The 22284-nt window shown below is 42.0% G+C and overlaps 1 protein-coding gene across 2 annotated transcripts in view; it reads right to left on the bottom strand.

Annotated features, from left to right (window-relative positions):
• The window catches only part of LOC115084964 (centromere protein M-like), a 53913-nt gene that overhangs the window by 4443 nt on the left and 27186 nt on the right, over nt 1-22284 (bottom strand). For both annotated transcript variants that reach the window (XM_029590435.1, XM_029590434.1), the window contains exon 3: nt 10735-10833. In XM_029590435.1, the coding sequence (XP_029446295.1) occupies nt 10735-10833 (99 nt within the window). The remainder of the gene's footprint in view (nt 1-10734; nt 10834-22284) is intronic.

The following is a 22284-nucleotide window of genomic DNA, read 5'->3' as shown; positions in this document are numbered from 1 at the left end:
AATTTATTTCCTTTTAGAGTAGCATGACCGGGGGGTGGGAGGGTGGGGTAATTGTTACTTTGTATTGATTACTGCTGTATTCTCTGTTTACTTTTTGTAGTGTTCATGCTTACAGCAATAAAAAATTGTAAATTAAAAAAAAAAAAGAAAACAAAACTAAAAATGTTTTGCCGCAGATTTTCGTTTGTAATCGCTGTCCGACAATCACCCAGCATGGAGGGGTTCCACTTGCCTTGATACAGTTTCTCCATTTTGTCAATGTCTTGATGAAACCTTTCACCATGTTTGTCACTCACAGCGCCAAGGTTGTCTGGGAAGAAGTCCAAGTGGGAATGAAGAAAATGTATCTTCAATGACATGTTGCACTTCAATTTGTATGCCTGAAGCAGATTTTCAACCTGTTCGACAGTCTGCTGCCTTATAGTTGCCTAGAAAGTTACAAATGACATTCTTGAAGGCTGTCCATGCAACATGTTTCTGTACCTTGCAGAAGACCAAAGTGGCTGTCCTTTATCACAGCTCGGATTTGTGGGCCAACGAAAACACCTTTAATCTTGGCGCCACTTATGCATGGAAACATTTGCCGCAAATAATCAAAGGCTTTACTTTGCTTGTTCACTGCCTTAAAGTTTTTCATCAGCCCAAGTTTGACGTGCAAAGGTGGAAGAAATCTCTTACTTGGATCCACCAATGGGTCGTGCGCAACGTTCTTCTGCCCTGGAACCAACTTCTTGCGGAGGCGCCAGTCTTTTCTGATGTAATGAGACTCTCTTGCTTGACTGTCCCACTCACAAAGGAAGCAATAATACTTGGTGTAACCAAGCTGCAGACCCAGTAGAATTGCAACTACCTTCAGATCACCACACAAATTCCAGCTGTACTGGAATCTGCGTATTATTGTCAGCATTCTCTCTCTCCCCGGATTGCGTCAGGAAAAAGGTACAGAGGGCCGGGACCACAGCATGGCAGTCATACATCTCCGTCTCGGGGCCCGCCCTGGAGTCGTAGGTTACATCTATGGTTCCAGTTTTCTAAGTCTTCCAGCTTAAGAAACATTGATTTCTGTATTAGCCTGTTTATCGCATTGGGATTGCAGTTTGTCTATTTTGTCCGCTTGGGCATCCAATCTTGTATCGCAGTCGTCTACTCTGCGGCCTATCTTGGCCATTTCCTCGTGGATTTGACAGTTTTTCCATCATTTCGTGTTTGTTTGCTTTTACGTCTTTTCGGAGGTCAGTGAAACACTGGCAGAATTCGTCCCTGGTGGGCACTTGTCGGCTGAAGGATCGAGTCGGCGTTTGTTACAGCATCACTGTTCTGTTTGCCTGCCATCTTGGTTCTTCCCGCTCCAGTAGGCCCTCCGGGTCCGCCCCGCTTTTAAAATAAGAATATTGGCTGAGATCGGTGCCTTTTCTCTTGGAAGCCATATAGGTTTGCACTGAGGACTGTCACAGAGTTCTCCAACTGTGCAGTGTAATGAGGATGGGAGGTGATTCTCACAGGTATTAGTTGTGGGTACTCAGGAGCTCCCTGTTCAAGCAGCCATCACAGCCCGTGACGTCACCAGCCTCTTCTCTCTCACTTTTCTAAAATGCTTCATTCCCTGCCGCCCTTCACTAATGCTTTCTTCTCTCCCCCACTTTCTCTTGTCTTTCATTTCCCTCTCCTCCTTGCTCACCTCCATTGGGAGACCACAGCTTGAATACTGTGTGCAGTTCTGGTCGCTGCATCTAAAAAAAAGATAGTTGCACTGGAGTTAGTGCAGAGAAGGGCAACCAAAATAAGAGGCATGGAACAGCTGCCCTATGAGGAAAGGCTAAGGAAGTTAGGGCTGTTCAGTTTACAGAAGAGACGACTGAGTGGGGAATATAATAGAGGTCTACAAAATCATGAAAGGGCTTGAACAAGTTAATATAAATTGATTATTTAATCTCTCAGATAATAGGATTGGGGGGCCACTACATGACGTTAGCAAGTAGCTCATTTAAAACAAATCGAACAATATTCTCTCACTCAGCGCATAGTTAAGCTCTGGAATTCATTGCCAGAAGATATGGTTACAGCAGTTAGTATAGCTGGGTTTACAAAAGGTTTTGATAAGTTCCTAGAGGAAAAATCCATAAACTGCTATTAATTAATAAGCAATAGTAGCAAGATTTATTTAATGTTTGGGTACTGTCAGGTACTTGTGACTTGGATTGGCCACTGTTGGAAACAGGATACTGGGCTTGATGGAACCTTGGTCTGACCCAGTATGGCATATCTTATGTTCTTATGTTAAGTTGGAATCCAGGTCAGATTGAGGAGCCATAATATGACCAGCAACGCAGAGAGCAAGGCACTTATGTTTCTTGGCTGCCAACGCCATTGGTGGTGGTAACTGTGTTCAAATCGGCTCGTGTTTAAAAATTTATGCGCGCACATTTTGAGCGCCTAGGCGGGGCGCAGGGAGGAGAACGCACAGCCTGTGCCCCATGTTTTTCCTGTATCCTGTGCTTACTTTGTTATGCGTTTTAAGTACGCGCACGATGTTATGCATGTGGCACGTGCGCAGAGCCAACATACTGTGCATACAGCCATCCTATGGAGGGCAATATGTGATGCACAAAGATGCATGCAAGATGGCACCGCCACAGCCTACCATGCGGTGTGCCAACCAAGTTTAAAACAGGGCCTAGCCCACCTGGGGGGGGGGGGCCCTTAACCCACTCATAAGCCCAGTTTCCTATGCCCCAACAGGATCGGGAACGACATTGGTACTGCATGCCAAGTAAATAGACCAGAGGAAGTCTTACTGAAAACTCCTTTTCTCTGAAGATAAATCTTCCTTTTTTTTTTTTAAACTTACCTGAGCTAAACGCTTATCAGCTGAGTTCAGAGACTGTCTCCGGCTGCAGGGAGAGAGGGTTTTGGCCGTCACCGCCTCGCTTGGCTTCCTGCATCCATTGCCTTTCAGCTGCTTGAGCAGCAAAGTCCATGCCGGGAACTGGCCAAGGCACACCACACTGGCCAAGGAACTGGACCAAGGCACACCTTTGAGGGATTGCTGAAATCACCTCAGGAATTCTTAACTCGGGGAGGGACCTTTAGGTATCACCAGATAGCAGGGCTCAATCTTTTCTCCAATTGAAATGTAGAATTTCTTCTTCCAAAAGGTACAACGATCCCCATAGGGAAAGCATGTCTACATCTGCTGGAGACTGAAATACTAAAGGGCCGATGCCACTGCAGGGGTGTATCTAAGGTGATGTCAGTTTTGAAACCTGACAGTCTCCATCTGCTGGCAGGGGAGAACAGCCCATCGGTCCCGAGTCCATTTGGCTACACACTAGGAAAGAATTCATTTACTCTCTGCTATGACTGTCATCCCTAAGTGCCCTTTTTACCCCTTGGTCCAACTGACTCTTGCAGGCTTTTTACTTCTAATGTACCTGTAAAAGTCTCAGTTTTTGCTCATAAAGCAAGCTTCTTTTCAAATTCTTTTTGCATTCCTTATCAATGCTTTACAACTAACTTGCCAGTGCTTATGCTGTTTCCCCATTTTCTTCATTCAGATCTTTTCCATTTCTTGAAAGATATTTTTAGCTATTTATAGCCTCTCACCTCACCTTTTAACCATGCTGGTAGTTTAGCCTTCCTTCCAATTTTTCCAATACATGGAATATATTTGGCCTGAGCTTCCAAGATAGTATTTTTAAACATTCGTGCCTGATCTAAACTCTTAACCTTTGCAGTTGCTTCTTTCGGGTTTTTTTCCTGACTATTTTCCTCATTTTATCAGTCACCTTTTTGAAAGTTAAATGCTGTCACAGTAGATTTCTTTAGTGTCTTCCCTCCAATTAAGTCAAACTTGATCATGTTGGAAACACCTGGCAAAAGTGATACAACCCTTACCTCACACCAAATCCTGGGTTTCATTAAGGACTAGGTCACAAATAGTTTCCCCTTGTGTTCATTCTTGAACCAGCCTTTTTTTAAATCTAGGAACTTTACTATTCTAGAATGTCCTGATATGACATTCACCCAGTCAATACTGGGGTAAGTGAAATCACCCATTATTGTGCTGCTGATTTTGTTAGCTTCATTAATATTTTTTAGCATTTCATTGTCTGCTAGTTCATTCTAGCCATATAGATGGTAACCCCCCCTGTTATTTCATTATTTTCACCTGGAATTTCTATTCATAAAGATTCAACATTGCATTTTGTTTCCAGCAGAACCTTTATCCTGTTTGACTCAACTCAATTCCCTCTAATATATAGTGCCACCGCTTCATCAATTTTATCCATCCTATTTCGATATCACAGTGTCCCATTCCACCAGCTCTCAGATGCCAATTATACCTACTTCTTCATTCAGTGCTATGCATTCTAACTCTCCCATCTTATTTTTTAGACTTCTAGCAAAGATTTCTAGTTTGTATTAGCAACCTGCTTATCAGTTGACAGGGGTAATTTGGAATCTTTCTGCTCTGTCAGCTCTTTACTTAAAGGCACCTGGATCCATTTTAGCATTTATTGCCACCTCTCTACAGGAATGCCCTAATTTCCCGTTCTCTTAGTATCTTTCAAAGATGCATCATTTCAAATCTTCAGAGCGACTGTCTGCTTTCCTTCTCATCTACTTTAAAAGCTGTTTTCTCGCCTTTTTAAAAGGTTAATGCCAGCAGCCTGGTTCCATAGAAACATAGAAGTGACGGCAGAAGAAGACCAACGGCCCATCCAGTCTGCCCAGCAAGCTACGCAGTTTATCCATTCCCCCCCCCCCCCCCCTTTTTTTCTCCCTCCCAAGGTAGAGCCCATCCTTTCAGAAAAGGCATCCCACTTCTCCAAAATGATGTTCCTAACAAACCCAAAACCCTCTTCCCTGTACCATTGTCTCATCCATGCATTGAGACTCTGGAACTTTGCCTGTCTCTGGGATCCTGCATGTGCAATGGGAAGCATGTCTGGGGATGCTACCCTGGAGGTTCTCGATTTCAACTTTCTACCTAAAAACCTAAATTTGGCTTCCAGAACCTCCCTCCTACACTTTCCAATGTCACTGGTACCTACATATATCAAGATAGCCAGTTCCTCCCCAGCACTATCTAAAATCCTATCTGACGTGTAAGGTCTGCCACCTCCGCACCAGGCAGGCAAGTTACTAAAATGATCCTCACGTCCACCAGCCACCCAGCTATCAACTTTCCTAATAAATAAGCTACAAGAGCCATCCTAGTCCTTCCCTCCTGGGCATGTGCCGCTGGAGACATATCCTTGGTACGAGAAGATATTACATCTTGAGTGCAGGTCCTAGCTACAGGATTGCTTCCTGCCTCAAGGCGATGCTCTCCTTCCAGGGGCTGCCAGATTGGAGATGGGACTTCTGTTATGTCCCTGAAGGTCTCCTTTATATGTCTAGTCTCCCTTAGCTCCTCCAGGTCTTCCACTTTAGCCTCCAGGGTTCAGACTCGTTCTGACAGCCAGGAGCTCTTTGCACCTAGTGCACATATACAACCTCTCACCAGCCAGGAAATAATCATACACGTGGCACTTGGTGCAAAGACTGCAAAGCACCTCTCTGCTAGACTGCTTTCTGCATCTTAATTTTCTTGATTTGTTAGAGTTAAAATTTCTAAGGGAGTAAGGATGTAAAGTTAAATATAAAATAAATTGACAAAGTACTTTAGGTTATCTGAAAATGACCCTCAACTCTACAATTAAACTAGTTATATCTATCTAGTTACCAATCTTATTGACTATTTTTGAATTAAATTTTTCTATACAAAATCTGTAGTACATTTATAAGAAGGAACTTTAGAGGTGCAGCACGCACTTCTGGTCCTCTTCTGCTGCAAGGTGTGCAGGGCCTCTGGAAGCTGGTGCTGTGGAGCCTGAAACTTAGATAGTTCATGGTAACCTCTGGAGTCCTTTCCCAGGGGCTGCTGGGTAAAGGTATGCAGATGAGCCTTCCGGGGCCACAGAAGGCAAGGCAGGGGACTGAACTTAGATGCTCAGCACAGAGTGTCTAAAGTCAAGGCATTCCTATACCTAGCCTAAACTATATGTGCCCTTAACGTGAGTCATCCAAATTCAAAGAAATGTTTTAGGTACCCATACTCTGAATATAGGTGCCTCAAGTCATGCAAGTATATTTGAGTGCTCAGTGCTGGACAACATGTCTTCAGTACCTGAAAAATGACCTGAGAAAAGTTTATAGAAAATTTCATGTACATTTGTGCTCCCTTCCAATATTTCTTCCAAGCTTATTTTTTCTGTAAAGAATAAAACACACACAGATTACAAGGTATGTGAAAAGAGAACTCAAATACCAAAGCAGCTGTACACAGCACTGAAAAATAAAGCAGGAGAAAAGGAAGAGAAGAAATGAAAAGGAGAAAGACAGGAAGTTGCAAACAAAGGAGAGAGCAGCAAGGGAAACTGGAGTGATGCAGGCTAGAAGAGGATGTTTATTCACAGGAACTATAAAAACAGCCAACTTGAAAAGTATTTCCTGCATGTGTTGCTCTTGAGCATGGTTAGCTTCTCCTTTATTAAAATGTTCCTAATCTTAGCAGCTGAAAAATTTTGAGAAAAGAGCTGGGGTTTTTCCATCTTGCTATATGCTGAGTTCATGGACTCTTGGGGGCTGAGGTGGAGCTGGCGCAACCTGCAGGAAGGAGTGCTGCAGGTCCCCATTGTCAGCAGGAGGACCAGGATGAGGCAGAGGCCCAACTGGAGCTTCACCTTTACCAGCCCACATTTCCCTCAGTTTGAGCCTTTGAGTGACGGGGCAGACAGCTCTTAGGTGGGGGCCTCTGCTTATGGAAATATCAGTTGAGGTTGCTGGGTCAGAGATGACATAGGGCAGGCGGATCCTATATCAGGCTGAAGTCAGTGGCAGGCAGCAGTCAAGAGGATCCAGAAGTCAGGCCAAGGTCAATACTGAGTATCTGTCTGAAGGGAAGGAAGGAAGAATAGGCAGGGCAGAACGAGGAGATGAACAGGTGGGTGACAGGAGACAAAGGACTGGAGACATTAGAACTGAAAACAAAGACGAACTGAAGACAAGGATGCTGGAATTTAAGAACTGAAGACAAGGATCACAGGAACTGATGATGAACACTGAAGCAACTCACACTACTAACAGAAGGGAGACCTGTTGCTGAGGCATTGGTGACGTATCAGCCCAAGGCCTTATATAGGCCTGAGAAGATATCATCCAGAGACACCTCCTGGATGATACAAGCGAGACTGTCCAGGGTAACAGCTCGCAGACCACCAAATACAACACTATAATCATGATTAACTGCTATCATTAAGCACTAGGATAGAGACACCCTAGAATAAAAGCAGCATCTAGGGCAGCTACAACTAGCAGCAGCACAAACATTTTAAATTTCAGAACGAAATGCCAACAAAGGGAAAAAATCTCTGCCAATGAGCTGCCAGAAGGGCTGATGGGGTATGCCTATCATGTTTACTGGAACTACAACCCATCCAACCTAAGGGAAGCCCAATAACACCTTAGAAACTCAGTACAAAGTGAAGAGACTAAAACTTCCTTAATTTCCAGTACTGGCAATTAGCCCTCAGCTTCAAAATCATTGTCCAAGTAAAACTTCCATCCATGGTGGTGGTGAAAGCTCTTCAGATGGATACTGGTCATATAGCAGTGCCTAACCTCTACATGTGTATGAGAAGCCTGGCAGATACTGCCTGCAGTCCTACTAGATTCACTTCCATGATTTTCTTTGTAGAGTTCTGGTAGCTGTACAGACCCTGGATGAAAACTGAAATCTTATAGGTTGAGAGAGCTTTTAATTAGACAAATAAAGAGTTGTGTTGCATGAGCTATGACCATGAAAGGTCCCTTCTGATGTAACCTCAAGCTCCCTATTGGTCTTCCAGAAAATGCAGGTGCAAAGTGAGTACTTTTGCACCTGCCCCCACCATAGAAACAGAACACGGTAGCAGGTTAAAACCACATGGCCCAGTCACATCTGCTCAGCTTTATAGGCCTGAATTTTCAAAGGGAAACGCCATAGGGAATTTTGCCTTTGAACACCTTATTTACAAGTCCAAGCTACTTAGGCACTTAAACATTTGCCCCATGCAAGATTTAAACTAAACAGGATTTGCAAGCTTCATTTTCAAAGGGAATAACCCCTTACCCCTGTGGAGTTTCCCTTTGGAAACTGAAGCAGCAGAACACAGTGGGTACTTAATTCTTGTGTACATTTCTATTTCATATTTAGAAATCCCTTCCCCAAAGATGGGGATCCAAAATAGTTTACATCACAAAAGAAACATTTCAGACAAGGATAATCATTAAAATGCTTAATACAATCCCTATGTCAGCCTTTTTGGGTTGGCAAGCGAGGGGGATTTTGAGATTCGAACATACTTGGGAACCTAATGATTTGATCTCATTTTCCTCGTTAAGTGCACACTTCAAGTTACTGGCTCATGAAGTGTTTCACTACCTGCATCTGCGTCACTTTGAGATAGGGGGTGGCATGGAGATTTAGTGAAGGGAATTACCTTTTTTGAGAACTTACATAGACAGGCCGATAAAATTACCAAAATCTTATCCAAAATATATTTAGTGTTAAACAAGGATCCCCAACATAAACATACATTTATTAGAGCATGGGAACAAAATTTGCAGAAAGAAATTCCAGAGCATACCTGGAGAGACATTTTCAGAAATATAGGCCAGGGTTTAATTTCAGCGGGTCTTATTGAGAATGGATATAAAGTCTTATATCGCTGGCATTATACCCCAGAAAAATCGAAGGGAATTTTTCCAGAATCCTCAGACCAGTATTGGAAAGGCTGTGGTGAGCTTGGTACCTTCCTTCATTTATGGTGGGATTGCCCTTCGGTACAATTTCTATGGGTACAGGTTTCAGAATGGTTGAGCTCCCTTTTTAGAGGTAAAGTTGTCACTTACACCAGCTCAAGCTCTTTTGAGCATTGATATACCCAGAGACGACAGGTATATGCAAAAGATGGTAAAACAAGTGATCCTGGCTACTAGATGCGAACTAGCTCTTAAATGGAAAGATAAGACTATTCCCTCATTGCAACTAGTCCAGACTAGACAACCTAGGAAAGATTACAGCCTTTAGAAATAGAACACATGCACATTTCTTAGAAGTGTGGACACCTTATATTCAATGGATATCTAACCCATAAAAGGATACCAATGTTGGCCAAGTATATAAGTATATCCTATTGGGCTCAAGGATAGCACCTGTTTAGGAGGTTAAATTTGCAAATTATTGGGCTCTTAGTTTCCTGTGAATTGGACTAGGGGGGGTTGAAATGGGAAAAGGGAGATAATTTTGGTATACAAGGTATTATTTAACTGGATGGGGTCAAGATGTTTTCATTGGTTTGTATAATTGAGAATTTTGTCAGCCCCATTTGCATCAATAGACACAGCTATGCATCTTTTGTATACAAGTAACATGTATAGACTGCTGTGTATGGTAACAGGAGTTATTAATGCTTATATTTGCTCTTGAATAAAATTCTTTAATTAAAAAAATAAAATGCTTAATACAAACTACACCAATCCCCACTCATTAGGGGAGGTAACAGGTCTACTCAATTTCATTACAATTAAAAAAAAAATTCACCACATTTAAATCCTATTACTCCCTCTTTCAGGTCCCAAGTATAATATCAAAACAAAACCAAAAATAGACATGAGCACTCATACCATTTGCACTTGTTCTGAAGCATGTGGAAAGTACGTGTGGGGCAGTCACACTGTCTCCCCCTAACCTAGCTGCCCCCCTTTATTGCCACAGGTAGAAGCGCTTACATTGATGAGGGGTGGACAATTTTCAACTTCTCATAGCAAGTAAAATACCACTCTACCAACAGGAAGGTCTTTGAAAATTGCCCTCTTAATGACCAAACCAGAAAAATGTGGAAAGCTAATTACCCAGAAAAATAGGGCTTACTGAATTAAGAAAATTCTATTTTGGCAAATCCCAATGGGGAAATAGCCAAAAACCTACAAGAAACCTATTGTCAAGTGGTATGAGAACCAAGAATTCTACCATTTTATCCTGAATTCTGTATAATTTACAACCTTTTCTAAATATTTGATGGCTGCATGACTTTAGGAAGTACTAGTAATTATATCATGAAAAGGAATGGCCCAACTAGTGGTTTAATGGTTAGATCGCTGCACTATGAGTCTGAAGAAATCCTGGGATATGAATTCAAGACTCCCCTTGGCCACTGACTGAATGGACATGGCTTTGCTCACTGTGCCTCCAAGAGCCAGTTGAAGTCAATACACTTGCCCTAAATTGGCTTTCAAATCAGGATTACACTTTTACTAATTTTACCAAAGTGATATTGGCAAGGTCTGGCAACAAAGAACCTCCGTGCACTGCTAGCAGTGATCCATTCTTCAGCAAAATGACTTCTACATCAAGTATTATTGTAGCACTCCCACATGTAAGCACAGTTTCTTAAAAACTTAACCTCCTACTAGACATTTTAAGTCTAGATTTTCCAACTGGGCAAATCCCTGCATCTGAGATGGGTGCAAGGATACTAGGCATGCTGTGGACAGAACTGAGATTATCCACAGCTGTCCATGAGACAATGGTGCTGGATTGATGGCAGACAAGAGCCAGTTTCTATAACATTACAAATCCTAACACACCTGATGGTACACAACCTTCCTGAGACTGGATTTCTAAAGTGGACCAATTATATACTGTACCTGAATTGACTCTGTAGGTTGATCAGGAATACAATCAGGTCGAGACGGGGCCGGAGATGATCCTTTTCCACAGGCAGAGGCAGGGACTTTGCCAAATGGCTGAAAGCAAAAAATGACATTTTAATTCTTTTTTTTGAATTAAAGATTTTTATTGTTATTCAAACAGATACATAGCATTAACAGTAAAGAAAAAAAAGATTCATATCCTGAATCGGGCCAATTGACTCATTTTCGTAGAAAGAAATAAAGCATTCCCCCCTCCAATAAGATCTAGAGGAATTTATCAAGACAGTAACTTCCATTCTAGTTGCAATAAAAACTTGACAAAAATAATATCTGTTTCTGTCAATGGCGTGTGGGGGATATTAAGCAGTGCAAAGCCAGCATCAAGTAAATTGCTAAGCCCCAGGATCTTTTCCAATCAGCGTATTACCACCTTCCAAAACTCAAATCTTCCCACAGCTCCATGTATGAAAGAAGGTCCTCTCATGCCCTCCAGCATAGTTCACTGAATTTAGGATATCTACGGTGTAGGGTGTGGGGCGTAAGGTACTATCTGATAAGTATCTTTTAGCAATTTTCCTGCAATGCTGTAGCAGGGGTGGAAGGGAAATAGAACTAAAAGGTTACTAAAGGCCAAGAGTAACAGATAAGTATGAGAGAGAAAGAGAAAAAAAGTGTGGAAGCTTGCTGGGCAGACTGGATGGGCCATTTGGTCTGCCATCATTTCTATATAGAGCATTTCCGTACAGAGTCATAAACCTGGTCCAATGTTTCAAATTTGATAGCCCTATCAATAATATGGGGGTGAGGTTGTTTTACTGGTCTATTTAAGATTGCGTATATTTTAGAAATTAGACCTCTTTTCTTATCTGCATCCTCACAATAGTGCTTTCCCTTGATTTATGAAGGTGTCATTTCTGATGATCTCAGAAAATGCAATACTTTATAACCAGCCAGGAAGTCACTATTAGATAAATGGTAGGTATCTCATATGTCATCCCACTTCATAATAGAGCCTCCCCATAATAAATGTTCTACCCTGGAAATTCCATGTATACGCCATACCCTGAACTATTTATTAAGTCTCCTGGCCAGGAAATGACTACTAAAAAAAAAAAAAAAAAAAATGTGAGTTAAATCAAAATATTCCATATTTCCCACTAGGCATGTTTGTCATTTGAGCCAAACTCATGGTTGTCTCCAAAGAGATTGGCAATTCACCCACAATAGTCCAGGTACCATGGAGTTGCCACGGCATTGCTTGCAGAGGCATGCCTCCTACAATAGTTTCTTCAAACGTCACCCACAGTTTTACAGAGGTTTCACTATGCATATCTGGAATTGCTTTAAGTTGGGCAGCCACGTACCAACATTCTAGGTTTGGCACTCCCAAACCACCTCTTTCTCTGGGTTGATAGAGCAAACTGCACAATACTCTTGAAGGCCTCCTTCGCCAAATAAAGTCAAATATTTCTCTTTGCCAAACACAAAGTATGGTGGAGCTTAAAAAAATTAGTAATGTGATAAGTATAGAAGTCAAGGTAACATTCATTTTCACTACAGCAATGCGTCCCATCCAGGAAAATTGCTCCCTGTCCCATTTATTTAAATCCTTCTCTATTATGCGGATCAGCGGGACACAATTAAGTTGAAACAGATCTGTCACATCGGGACAGATGTGCACCCCTAAATATTTAATAGAGGTTGATGCCCATTTAAAAGGATAGCGAGATCTGAGCTCTGTTACAGTCTGCTGTGCAACATTAATATTTAGAATTTCAGATTTATCTAGATTTATCTTAAATCCATATACCACACTAAATGCTTGCAATTCAGCAGTGACATTTTGTAAAGATCAAGCTGGGTAGATAAAGTTAATAAAATGTAGTCAGCAAAAAGAAATTTTTAAATTCAAGTTTCCCTTCTGTACCCCGGAAATGCCCAGACTCCCTTACTCTCATAGTGAACGGTTAAAGAAAGAGTGCAAATAGAGGGGACAATGGACATCCCTGATGTGTACATCTTTGCACTGGAAAAATAGAGCCATATCCCCCATTCACCTTAACCCATGCTAGTGGGTCTTGATATGATTTCACCCAGGTCATAAAAAAAGCCAAACCTCATCCTCTCCATTGTCACAAATAATTCCCAGTGGACCATGTCAAATGCCTTTTCAGCATCTATGGACAGTAAGAGAGGAGTATTCTCTTTTTTAGCCCACCATAAGAGAAAGTTTGCTTACTGTAAATGGTGTTTTCCATAGATAGCAGATGAATTAGCCATGCTGTCTGGGTACAGTCTTCCGTGCCACTAGGTGGCGGAGCTCTAAGTATAGAAAAGTCTTTCAGCCGGGTGCTCTCTCATAACCTCTCTGATTCACCTCAGGCTCCTCAGTCAGTATTAAAGCAAGTGCAGGTTATGCTGGAACTGTTCGGGGAGGCGGGTGGATCAGCATGGCTAATTCATCTGCTATCTACGGAAAACACCGTTTACAGTAAGCAAACTTGCTCTTTTCACGTAGATAAGCAGCTGAATTAGCCATGTTGTCTGGGAGTCCTCAGCTGAAGTATTGAGCTTTTATGTGGATTGTTAATTTTCTCAATACAAGTCTTTAGGCGGACAGTTCCTATGAAGGCTGTATATGCGATGAACATGTGCTCATCTGTAGGGTGGTCCTACCCATTACTGCATCATCCACAAATATCTATGATGGGAACTTCATGGAGATGGGCCATCGAAGCTGCTAGTGCACGAACTTGATGCGCTTTTGGATTAGAAGAAAATCTGCGAAAGTTGCCGAAAACAAAATTGAATACAGTTCGAAATCCACGTGGAAAGCGCTCTTTTAGTCACCGGACGTCCTTGTGCGTTCGGGTTGAAAGATAGAAAAGCGTTGTGAAGGTCGGTTAGGTGAAGTAGTGTGCTGCTTGTAATATGCCAGTGCACGTTTACAGTCCAAAGTATGGAGCTTCCTGTCATTTTCATTTGCATGAGGTTTTGGATGAAAAGTTGGTAAGGTTATGGTCTGGTTAATGTGAAAACTGGAAATAACCTTTGGTAGGAATTTTGGGTGAGTTTGAAGAGTCACCTTGTTGTGGTGAAATTGAAGATAAAGCGGGTAGTGGACTAGCGCTTGCAGTTCACTTACTCTTGTTGCTGAAGTTAACGCAACTAGGAAAAGTACTTTCCATGAAAGGTATCTAAGGTGACAAGTGTCCAATGGTTCAAAAGGGGGAAGCATTAGCTGTTCAATGACCACATTAACGTCCCATGGTACTGGTGGTTTTTGCAATGGAGGGCATAAGCGTAACACTCCTTTCATGAATCTGGAGACTAAAGTATGACACGAAATGGGTTCTCCATTAAGTATGGTAAGCTGCAATAGCACTTAGATGGACTGAGTGAGGAAGCTGCCAGACCTTCATTATAAAGTAAATGGAGGTATGAAAGAAGTTGTTCAGGTGGGCAAGTGAACAGATCTGTTTGTGTTGTTGAACACCAAGAAGCATAGCGAAACCACTTTCTTTTGTAATTGAGTCAAGTGGAAGGCTCTCTCGAAGATCAGGAGAAATATCTAGGTGTTGGTATGCAATCCGTTCAACCTCTAGGCTGTGAGATGTAGGAAGGAATGAATAGGATGTAGGAGAGACCTGTTGTCCTGGGTTAGAAGCGGAGGGCCGTTTCCCAGGGGAATGGGGTTGCATATCAATAAATGAACTAGGTAACTGTACCATGGTTGTCTTGGCCAAGCTGGTGCTATTAAGATCAAATCGGCCTCTCCTTCTATGCATCTCTGTATGGTGCAGTAGATGAGGTATTGATTGAAATGCATACAGTAGGTTGTGAGATCAACTCATGAGAAAGGCAGACGCGATTCTTTTTGAGCTGGGGTATATTGAACAGAAGCTTTCCAGCTGCGCGTTGTTTCCTGTTGCAAAAAGATAGATGGAGGGGTGACCAAATCGTGAATAGGCGATGAGCTACTTCCCTGTCCAACTGCCATTCGTGAGGATGAAATATCCTGCTGAGTTTGTCTGTCCTGGAGTTCTGAATTCCAGGCAGATAAGTAGCTTGAAGAGATATTGACCTTTGATGAGCACATTCCAGTAACTCTACAGTCTCCTTGCAGAGGTTCCAAGAACCAGACCCTCCTTCCTTGTTTATGTAAAACATTGTGACTTGGTTGTCCGTGTGAATCGTGACTATCTTCCCTCGAAGAGATTCTTTGAAAGCTTGAAGGGCGTTTAACCGCTTTTAGTTCTAGTAGGTTGATGTGCTGAGTCCTCTCGAATGTTGACCATAAACCTTGAGTTGTCAATTGGTCTAGATGAGCTCCCCAACCCTTGGGAGAGGCATCTGTGGTGAGTATTAGATGTCGTAATGGTCTCAATGGCACCCCTGTCTGCAGTGTTGACTGAGAAATCCACCACTGAAGATCTATTTTCATACTGTTTGTCATGGTAATGAGAGTGGATAAGGGATGGAGGAAGTGATTCCATTGGTTTTTCAGTTCCCACTGAAGGTGATGCATGTGGAGTCGTGTATGAGGGACTACATAAATAGAAGCTGCCAAGTGGCTGAGAAGAGTCAGAATATGGCGAGCTGATGTTATCAAAGTCTGAAGGAGATCTGTGGCCAGAGTAGAGAGCCACTGCTCTCGGATGGGGAAGGAAAGTCTTGTCCTGTATCATTGGACCGTTAGATGATCGAGTGTCAAAGGGGAACTTAAAGATAAGGCCAGCGCGGAAAGATTAAATGATTTCTTTGCTTCGGTGTTCACTGAAGAGGATGATGGGGAGGTACCCATACTGGAGAGGGTTTTCATGGGTAATGATTCAGATGGAGTGAACCAAATGTTCTTATTAGCCACTGACATTAGCAATGGTAACATGGAATAGACTTAGTTTTTGGGTACTTTACAGGTTCTTATGGCTTGGATTGGCCACTGTTGGAAACAGGATGCTGGGCTTGATGGACCCTTGGTCTGACCCAGTATGGCATTTTCTTATGTTCTTAACCTAGAAGATGTGGGAGACCTGATTGACAAACTGAAGAGTAGTAAATCACCTGGACCGGATGGTATAAACTCCAGAGTTCTGAAGGAACTACAAAATATGAAATTTCAGACCTATTAGTAAAAATTTGTAACCTATCAATAAAATCATCCATTGTACCTGAAGACTGGAGGATAGCTAATGTAACCCCAATATTTAAAAAGGGCTCCAGGGGCGATCCGTGAAACTACAGACCGGTTAGCCTGACTTCAGTGCCAGGAAAAATAATGGAAAGTGTTCTAGACATCAAAATCACAGAACATATAGAAAGACATGGTTTAATGGAACAAAGTCAGCATGGCTTTACCCAAGGCAAGTCTTGCCTCACAAATCTGCTTCACTTTTTGGAAGGAGTTAACATGTGGATAAAGGTGAACCGGTAGATGTAGTGTACTTGGATTTTCAGAAGGTGTTTGACAAAGTTCCTCACGAGAGGCTTCTAGAAAAAGTAAAAAGTCATGGGATAGGTGGAGATGTCCTTTCGTGGATTACAAACTGGCTAAAAGACAGGAAACAGAGAAGGGTTAAATGGACAATTTTCTCAGTGGAAGGGAGTGGGCAGTGGAGTGCCTCAGGGATCTGTAGTGGGACCCTTACTTTTCAATATATTTATAAATGATCTGGAAAGAAATACGACGAATGAGATAATCAAATTTGCAGATGATACAAAATTGTTCAGAGTAGTTAAATCACAAGCAGATTGTGATAAATTGCAGGAAGACCTTGTAAGACTGGAAAATTGGGCATCAAAATGGCAGATGAAATTTAATGTGGATAAGTGCAAGGTGATGCATATAGGGAAAAATAACCCATGCTATAATTACACAATAGGTGCTACCACCCAAGAAAGATCTACACATCATAATGGAAAACACATTGAAATAGTCTGTTCAGTGTGCTGTGGCAGTCAAAAAAGCAATCAGAAGGTTGGGAATTATTAGAAAAGGAATGGTGAATAAGACGGAAAATGTCATAATGCCTCTATCGCTCCATGGCGAGACCACACCTTGAATACTGTGTACAATTCTGGTCGCCGAATCTCAAAAAAAAAAAAATATATATATATATAGTTGCGATGGAGAAGGTACAGAGAGGGGCGACCAAAATGATTAAAGGGAATGGAACAGCTCCCCTATGAGGAAAGACTAAAGAGGTTAGGACTTTTCAGCTTGGAGAAGAGACGGCTGAAGGGGGATGATAGAGGTGTTTAAAATCATGAGAGGTCTAGAACGGGTAGATGTGAATCTGTTATTTACTCTTTCGGATAATCGAAAGACTAGGGGGCACTCCATGAAGTTAGCGTGTGGCACATTTAAAACTAATCGGAGAAAGTTCTTTCACTCACACAATTAAACTCTGGAATTTGTTGCCAGAGGATGTGGTTAGTGCAGTTAGTATTAGAGATGTGAATCGGAACCGATATCTGATCCGATTCTGGTTCCGATTCACATCTCTAGTTAGTATAGCTGTGCTTAAAGGATTGGATAAGTTCTTGGAGGAGAAGTCCATTACCTGCTATTAATTGAGTTGACTTAGAAAATAGCTAATGCTATTACTAGCAATGGTAACATGGAATAGACTTAGTTTTGGGGTACTTGCCAGGTTCTTATAGCCTGGATTGGCCACTGTTGGAAACAGGATGCTGGGCTTGATGGACCCTTGGTCTGACCCAGTATGGCATGTTCTTATGTATCAATGACGGCCCCAATGAATTGTAAAGTTTGAGTGGGCTGCAGATGTGATTTTTTGTAATTTAGAGAAGGCCTAGATTGTCTAGGCAAGAAATAGTTCATAGGAGATTGGCCCGTAACAGGGTCTGATTGGAGGCTACTAGGAGCCAATCGTCCAGATAAGGAAATATTTGCACCCCTTGACGACGAAGGTGTGCCACCGCCACAAACTTGGTGAATACTCTGGGGGCAGAGGAGGTGCCGAATGGGAGAACCTTGTATTGGTAATGTTGATTGTTTGCCTGGAAACATAGGTAGCACCAGGAACTGGGGTGCATAGGGATGTGTGCATAGGCATCCTTTAAATCCAGGGAGCACATCCAATCCTTTGGTTGAAGAAAGGGAAGGATGGATTAGAGAGAAGTCATTTTGAATTTCTCCCTGTAGAGATGTTTGTTCAGGGAACGGAAATCATGTATCAGATGCAGTCCCCCTTTCTTGGGAATTAGGAAATATTGCAAGTAGAATCCCAGATGGGATTGTTGGGAAGATAACCTCTGAATGCAGTTGTTCCGTAGAAGATTCTGAATTTCTTTCAGTAGAAGTTTTTTGTGAGATGTTTCTGAGGGTGAAGATGGTTCTGGAGGCATCTCTGCCGGATCAGAAGGATAATCCGTGGAAGTGTCTGCAGAGGTATCTGTATCATATTCAATTGGGGATGAATGTGGTACTGGACCTGGTGTAACAGGAACTACTGGAACTGTTGGTAAGTTGGTAGGTTGGGTTTGAATATTTGATTTTTCTACTGTCTGTAGAAATTGAGACAGAATGCTGATAATTTAAGGGAGTTTAGACCCTTAAAATTAAGGGACCATACATTTAGTGAAACCATGTCTATTAAGATAACATTGTAACATTTCATCTTCATCCCCTCTTAAATATAACCACAAAACATGATTTTCATAAATGCTAACATAATATCCCCAGTGAGCTCATGGTTAAACCCCCCTTTCAGTCCCATACCTCCCCCTCCTATACTGTAGCCTCCTCTTGGATACCTCCCTTACTCCGGGGGCTTGTCGCACCAGGAAAAAGGTTCGCTCCCCCGCAAGAGCTGACAGAATCCAGTTCCAATCCAAATACTTTGCACATCCGTCAGGCAAATACCATTGTTTAATGCCACATGTGAAAAAAGAAAAAAAAAAAAAGCTGTCTGCCATCTGAATGATGTCGGTTAACTGCCAGTTGGATTACATGTGAAAACTCGCCGTCAAACACTGTCCTCAATCCAATCGATTGATTGGAGACTTGGGCATTAGATGTTGGCGCTCCAGCCACTTATGGTGATCCACTCTCTGCCAGTATGGGGTAGCACTCGTTTTATGTGATGAATCAGTTTTCCTTGCCACAAAATTAACCAGCAGATTGAAGTTACAGAAGCCTTGAAACAAGCCAAAGTTTTTATTCGGTAAGACTTGCCATCCACCATGAAAGATAGGCCAAATGAAAATGTCCACCTATATCGCACGTTATGCTCCTGAAGCGTTGAGGTTACTGCTCCGAGCTCATATTGTTTTCACAGTGTAACCACAGCTAGATCATTGAGATTAAGTTCTTATGCCCTTCCCAATTCCAATCACACTGCTTCCTTGCAATAGCATACCATTTGATCTTTTAAAAATTATGTAGGCAGATCACTATGTCTCTCAGGCATCCCATTGTTTTTAGCCCCAGGGATCGTGTGCTCTCTGTTTTAAACTCCTTCGGTGTCTCAATTTTCTGACTGTTCAGCTGATGAATTTAGTAAAAACTGAAAAAAGATGTACTGCAATGGTGGTGCAGTCTGAGTATTCTTGAGGGATGCCATGGATCCTAAGGTTGTTCTGTCTTGACCTGTTCTCCAGGTCTTCTAACTTGTCTGCTAGGGCCTCCTGATCTAATCTGAATTGTTGCTGGAGGTTCTCCATTCTCTGCTTAGAGTCCTTCTGCCTCTCTACCCAGATATCAAGCTCATCGTCCCTTGTTCCCACAGTGGCTAAGTCCTCCCTTACCTCAGAGATGGAGATAATTAAGTCTTGTTTACGTCATTTCAGGTCTGCAAGCAGTTCTATAAACCATTCTCTGAGTTCCTTTCGGGAGGGCAATTCTGATAAGTCAAATGGGAAAGCGTGGTCTGACACCTGCTCACAGGCCTCACCCAGGGCCTTCTCGCATCTGTTCTCCGCTTTTTCTCTCTCAGGTTTTGAGTAGGAGAATTGTTGGAGATCCGGATTTTTCCTTTTCACCACCATAACAAGATGATTTATTCTCTCATTTAGTGCCCGATGCTCAAAGGATGGCAATAATTCAGGCAGATTCACCAGGAGTTCGCAGATCAAGCACATTCTCCGCTGGTGACATCGCGCCCACCATGACATTAATTCTATACACACGTCTCAAAATTGAAAAGCAAACAGATCTTAATATGTTTACCATGTCTCTTTCTCCCCTTAGGTGGTGTACGTGCTGCAGACCATATTAAATTCGCTCTTAAGATATTGTGGCCTTTGCAGCCCTCCCCACTTCTACCACCAGTTTTGACTGGATGAGCTTGGAGAAGAAAACTCCAAAAGGAATGAGAAAAGGACTGTGAGACTGGTAACTTGCTATTTTCAGAGAACACAGTTTACAAGTAATCGATTTCACTTGCACAGAAGGCAAGCTAGGTCACCTACTCACAATTGGCATACCCTAGCTAAGGGCTGCCCTCAGACTAAGAACATAAGATTTGACAACAGATTTTGGTTTTAAACATGGAAGACAATGCAAAATATAATGGGCCCTAGTGAGGATGGAATTGGGTTGTAATCAAAGAGACAGTGGAGAACAGACCAAATCTTCTACTCCAGCACCAGGCCATATCCAAACAGTAATGGGATGTGAATGCATGGACTGAACTCCATCTCTCTGCCTTGGCATTATCCTCAAAGATACACCATAAGCAAGTGACTGACAGCCATGCCTAACACAAAAGGACTTGACATATCCCTCTAAGGTCAGACCAGTCTGGCCAAAACAGCAGAAGATGCAATCTATCCAATTAGGAATGATACATTTTGTCACCATACTGCCAGGACTATTAAGGTAAAAGAAAAAAAAGGGTTTGGATAATGGGCTTTAGTTTACTCTAGATAGAAGCTGATATAGTAGGTAAGAAAACTGGTGAGTATTTTGTCAGATTTCACAACACACTTTATAAGCATAGAAATTTTACTTAAGTCTGAGAATAAACAATAAAAGCATACAAGATTAGGGTTTGCATTAAATAAGAGTCACAAAAATACTTCCCCTCAATTCCCCAATGTGAGTCTCTTTGTAGATCTGGGAAATCAACATCTCATCAGGCACTACATTATCCACTTAATGTCCAAAGCCATTATTTCTCCAATTTCAAGCAGCTTGTCTCATGTTGCTCTTTTTAAGTTAATTATTCTGACCTTTGCTCTAGTTTCTTCTCTGAACTACTCAACTATCTTATCACATCAGCAAGCAGTTAAGTGTGGCCAAGAGGTTACTGTCCTGTTTTCCTCTGATATCTGCATACAGTTAGCCTCCTGAATAACTTCTCTTTAATATACCTGATTGACTTTTCTTGCAAGCAAGCTAAGAAAAATGGCATATTTATTCTCAGAACTTATAGACCTTATATCAAATAATTACACTAATATCTGCTTCAATAGCCTATCGTGGCACAATATTCTTCTCCAAGCCAAATAACTCCTTAAAATAATTTCCCACAGGCCAGAGCCCTTGCAATCCAGACAATGATGGGCCTATTTAACCTTGAGATGTTGATTAAGAAAAAAATGATATAAAGGCAATTGACTAAGGAGGAAATCCACCACCATCTTAGGGAAGAACATGAAATATCACACTATGATTATGAAATCTGTTATAAGATGAAAAAGTAATTTAAGTCTGGAGCTTCCCAACACTGTTACTGATATGACTGCAACCAAAAACATCAAGGTCAAGTGCTTAAGCTCCCAAGAATCTAGGGGCTTAATAAGGGGATGAGCAAGAACCACAATGTCCCATGACACCTGTGGAAGGCTTCAACTGAAGCAAGCTTGTCAAATTTGACAAATGAAAGTTGTACTGAAATGATTTCCTTCTACATGTTAGTGACAAGGCACCAACTACAATGAATTGCACCCTGAGTGAGCTGGTTTTAAGGCCAAACTCTGAAAGATATAGAAGGTATTTAAACAGGTTTTATGTAGGACAAGCAAAGATCTATGGTCTTCTTTTCACACCAGATTACAAACCTCCATTTAAAAACATAGGACCTTATGGTGAATTCCTTTCTAGAAGCCAGAATGACGTCATACTCCAAGGAATGTTATTACACCCTCAACATCCAGGCTCTGAGGGCAAAAGACTGGATATTAGGATGCAGCAATGTTCCCTTGTTCTGAATTATCTTGTTTGGACAATAGCCCATCTTGATGAGCTTCAAGCACAGGTCCTATAGGAGTGGAAATCAGATTGATCTTTGCCAAAAAAAGAATCCATTAGCATCACAGTTTCTTGGACCCTGAGTTAAGGACTTTGCCACAAGAAGCATTTGAGAACGTATAGAGAAGACATGTCATCCAATGAAAAGAAGTCTGCCGCAAGCCTGCCTTCAGATCTCCTGGTGCTGAAAACTTCCTATGCTGGGAAACTGCACACAAATCTCAGGTGCCTTGCTTCAGTAAGATTGTTTGCTAGAGCTTTATCCAGGAACAGTCATGGGGAACCCAGCGACAGTCTGTATCCTGTCTCCCCAGGTACTTTCCTAT

Source organism: Rhinatrema bivittatum, chromosome 2 (genome assembly GCF_901001135.1).
Source record: "Rhinatrema bivittatum chromosome 2, aRhiBiv1.1, whole genome shotgun sequence".
Lineage (NCBI taxonomy): Eukaryota > Metazoa > Chordata > Amphibia > Gymnophiona > Rhinatrematidae > Rhinatrema > Rhinatrema bivittatum.
The sequence above is the reverse complement of the archived record's forward strand: the minus strand, read 5'-3'. Positions and strand labels throughout refer to the sequence as shown.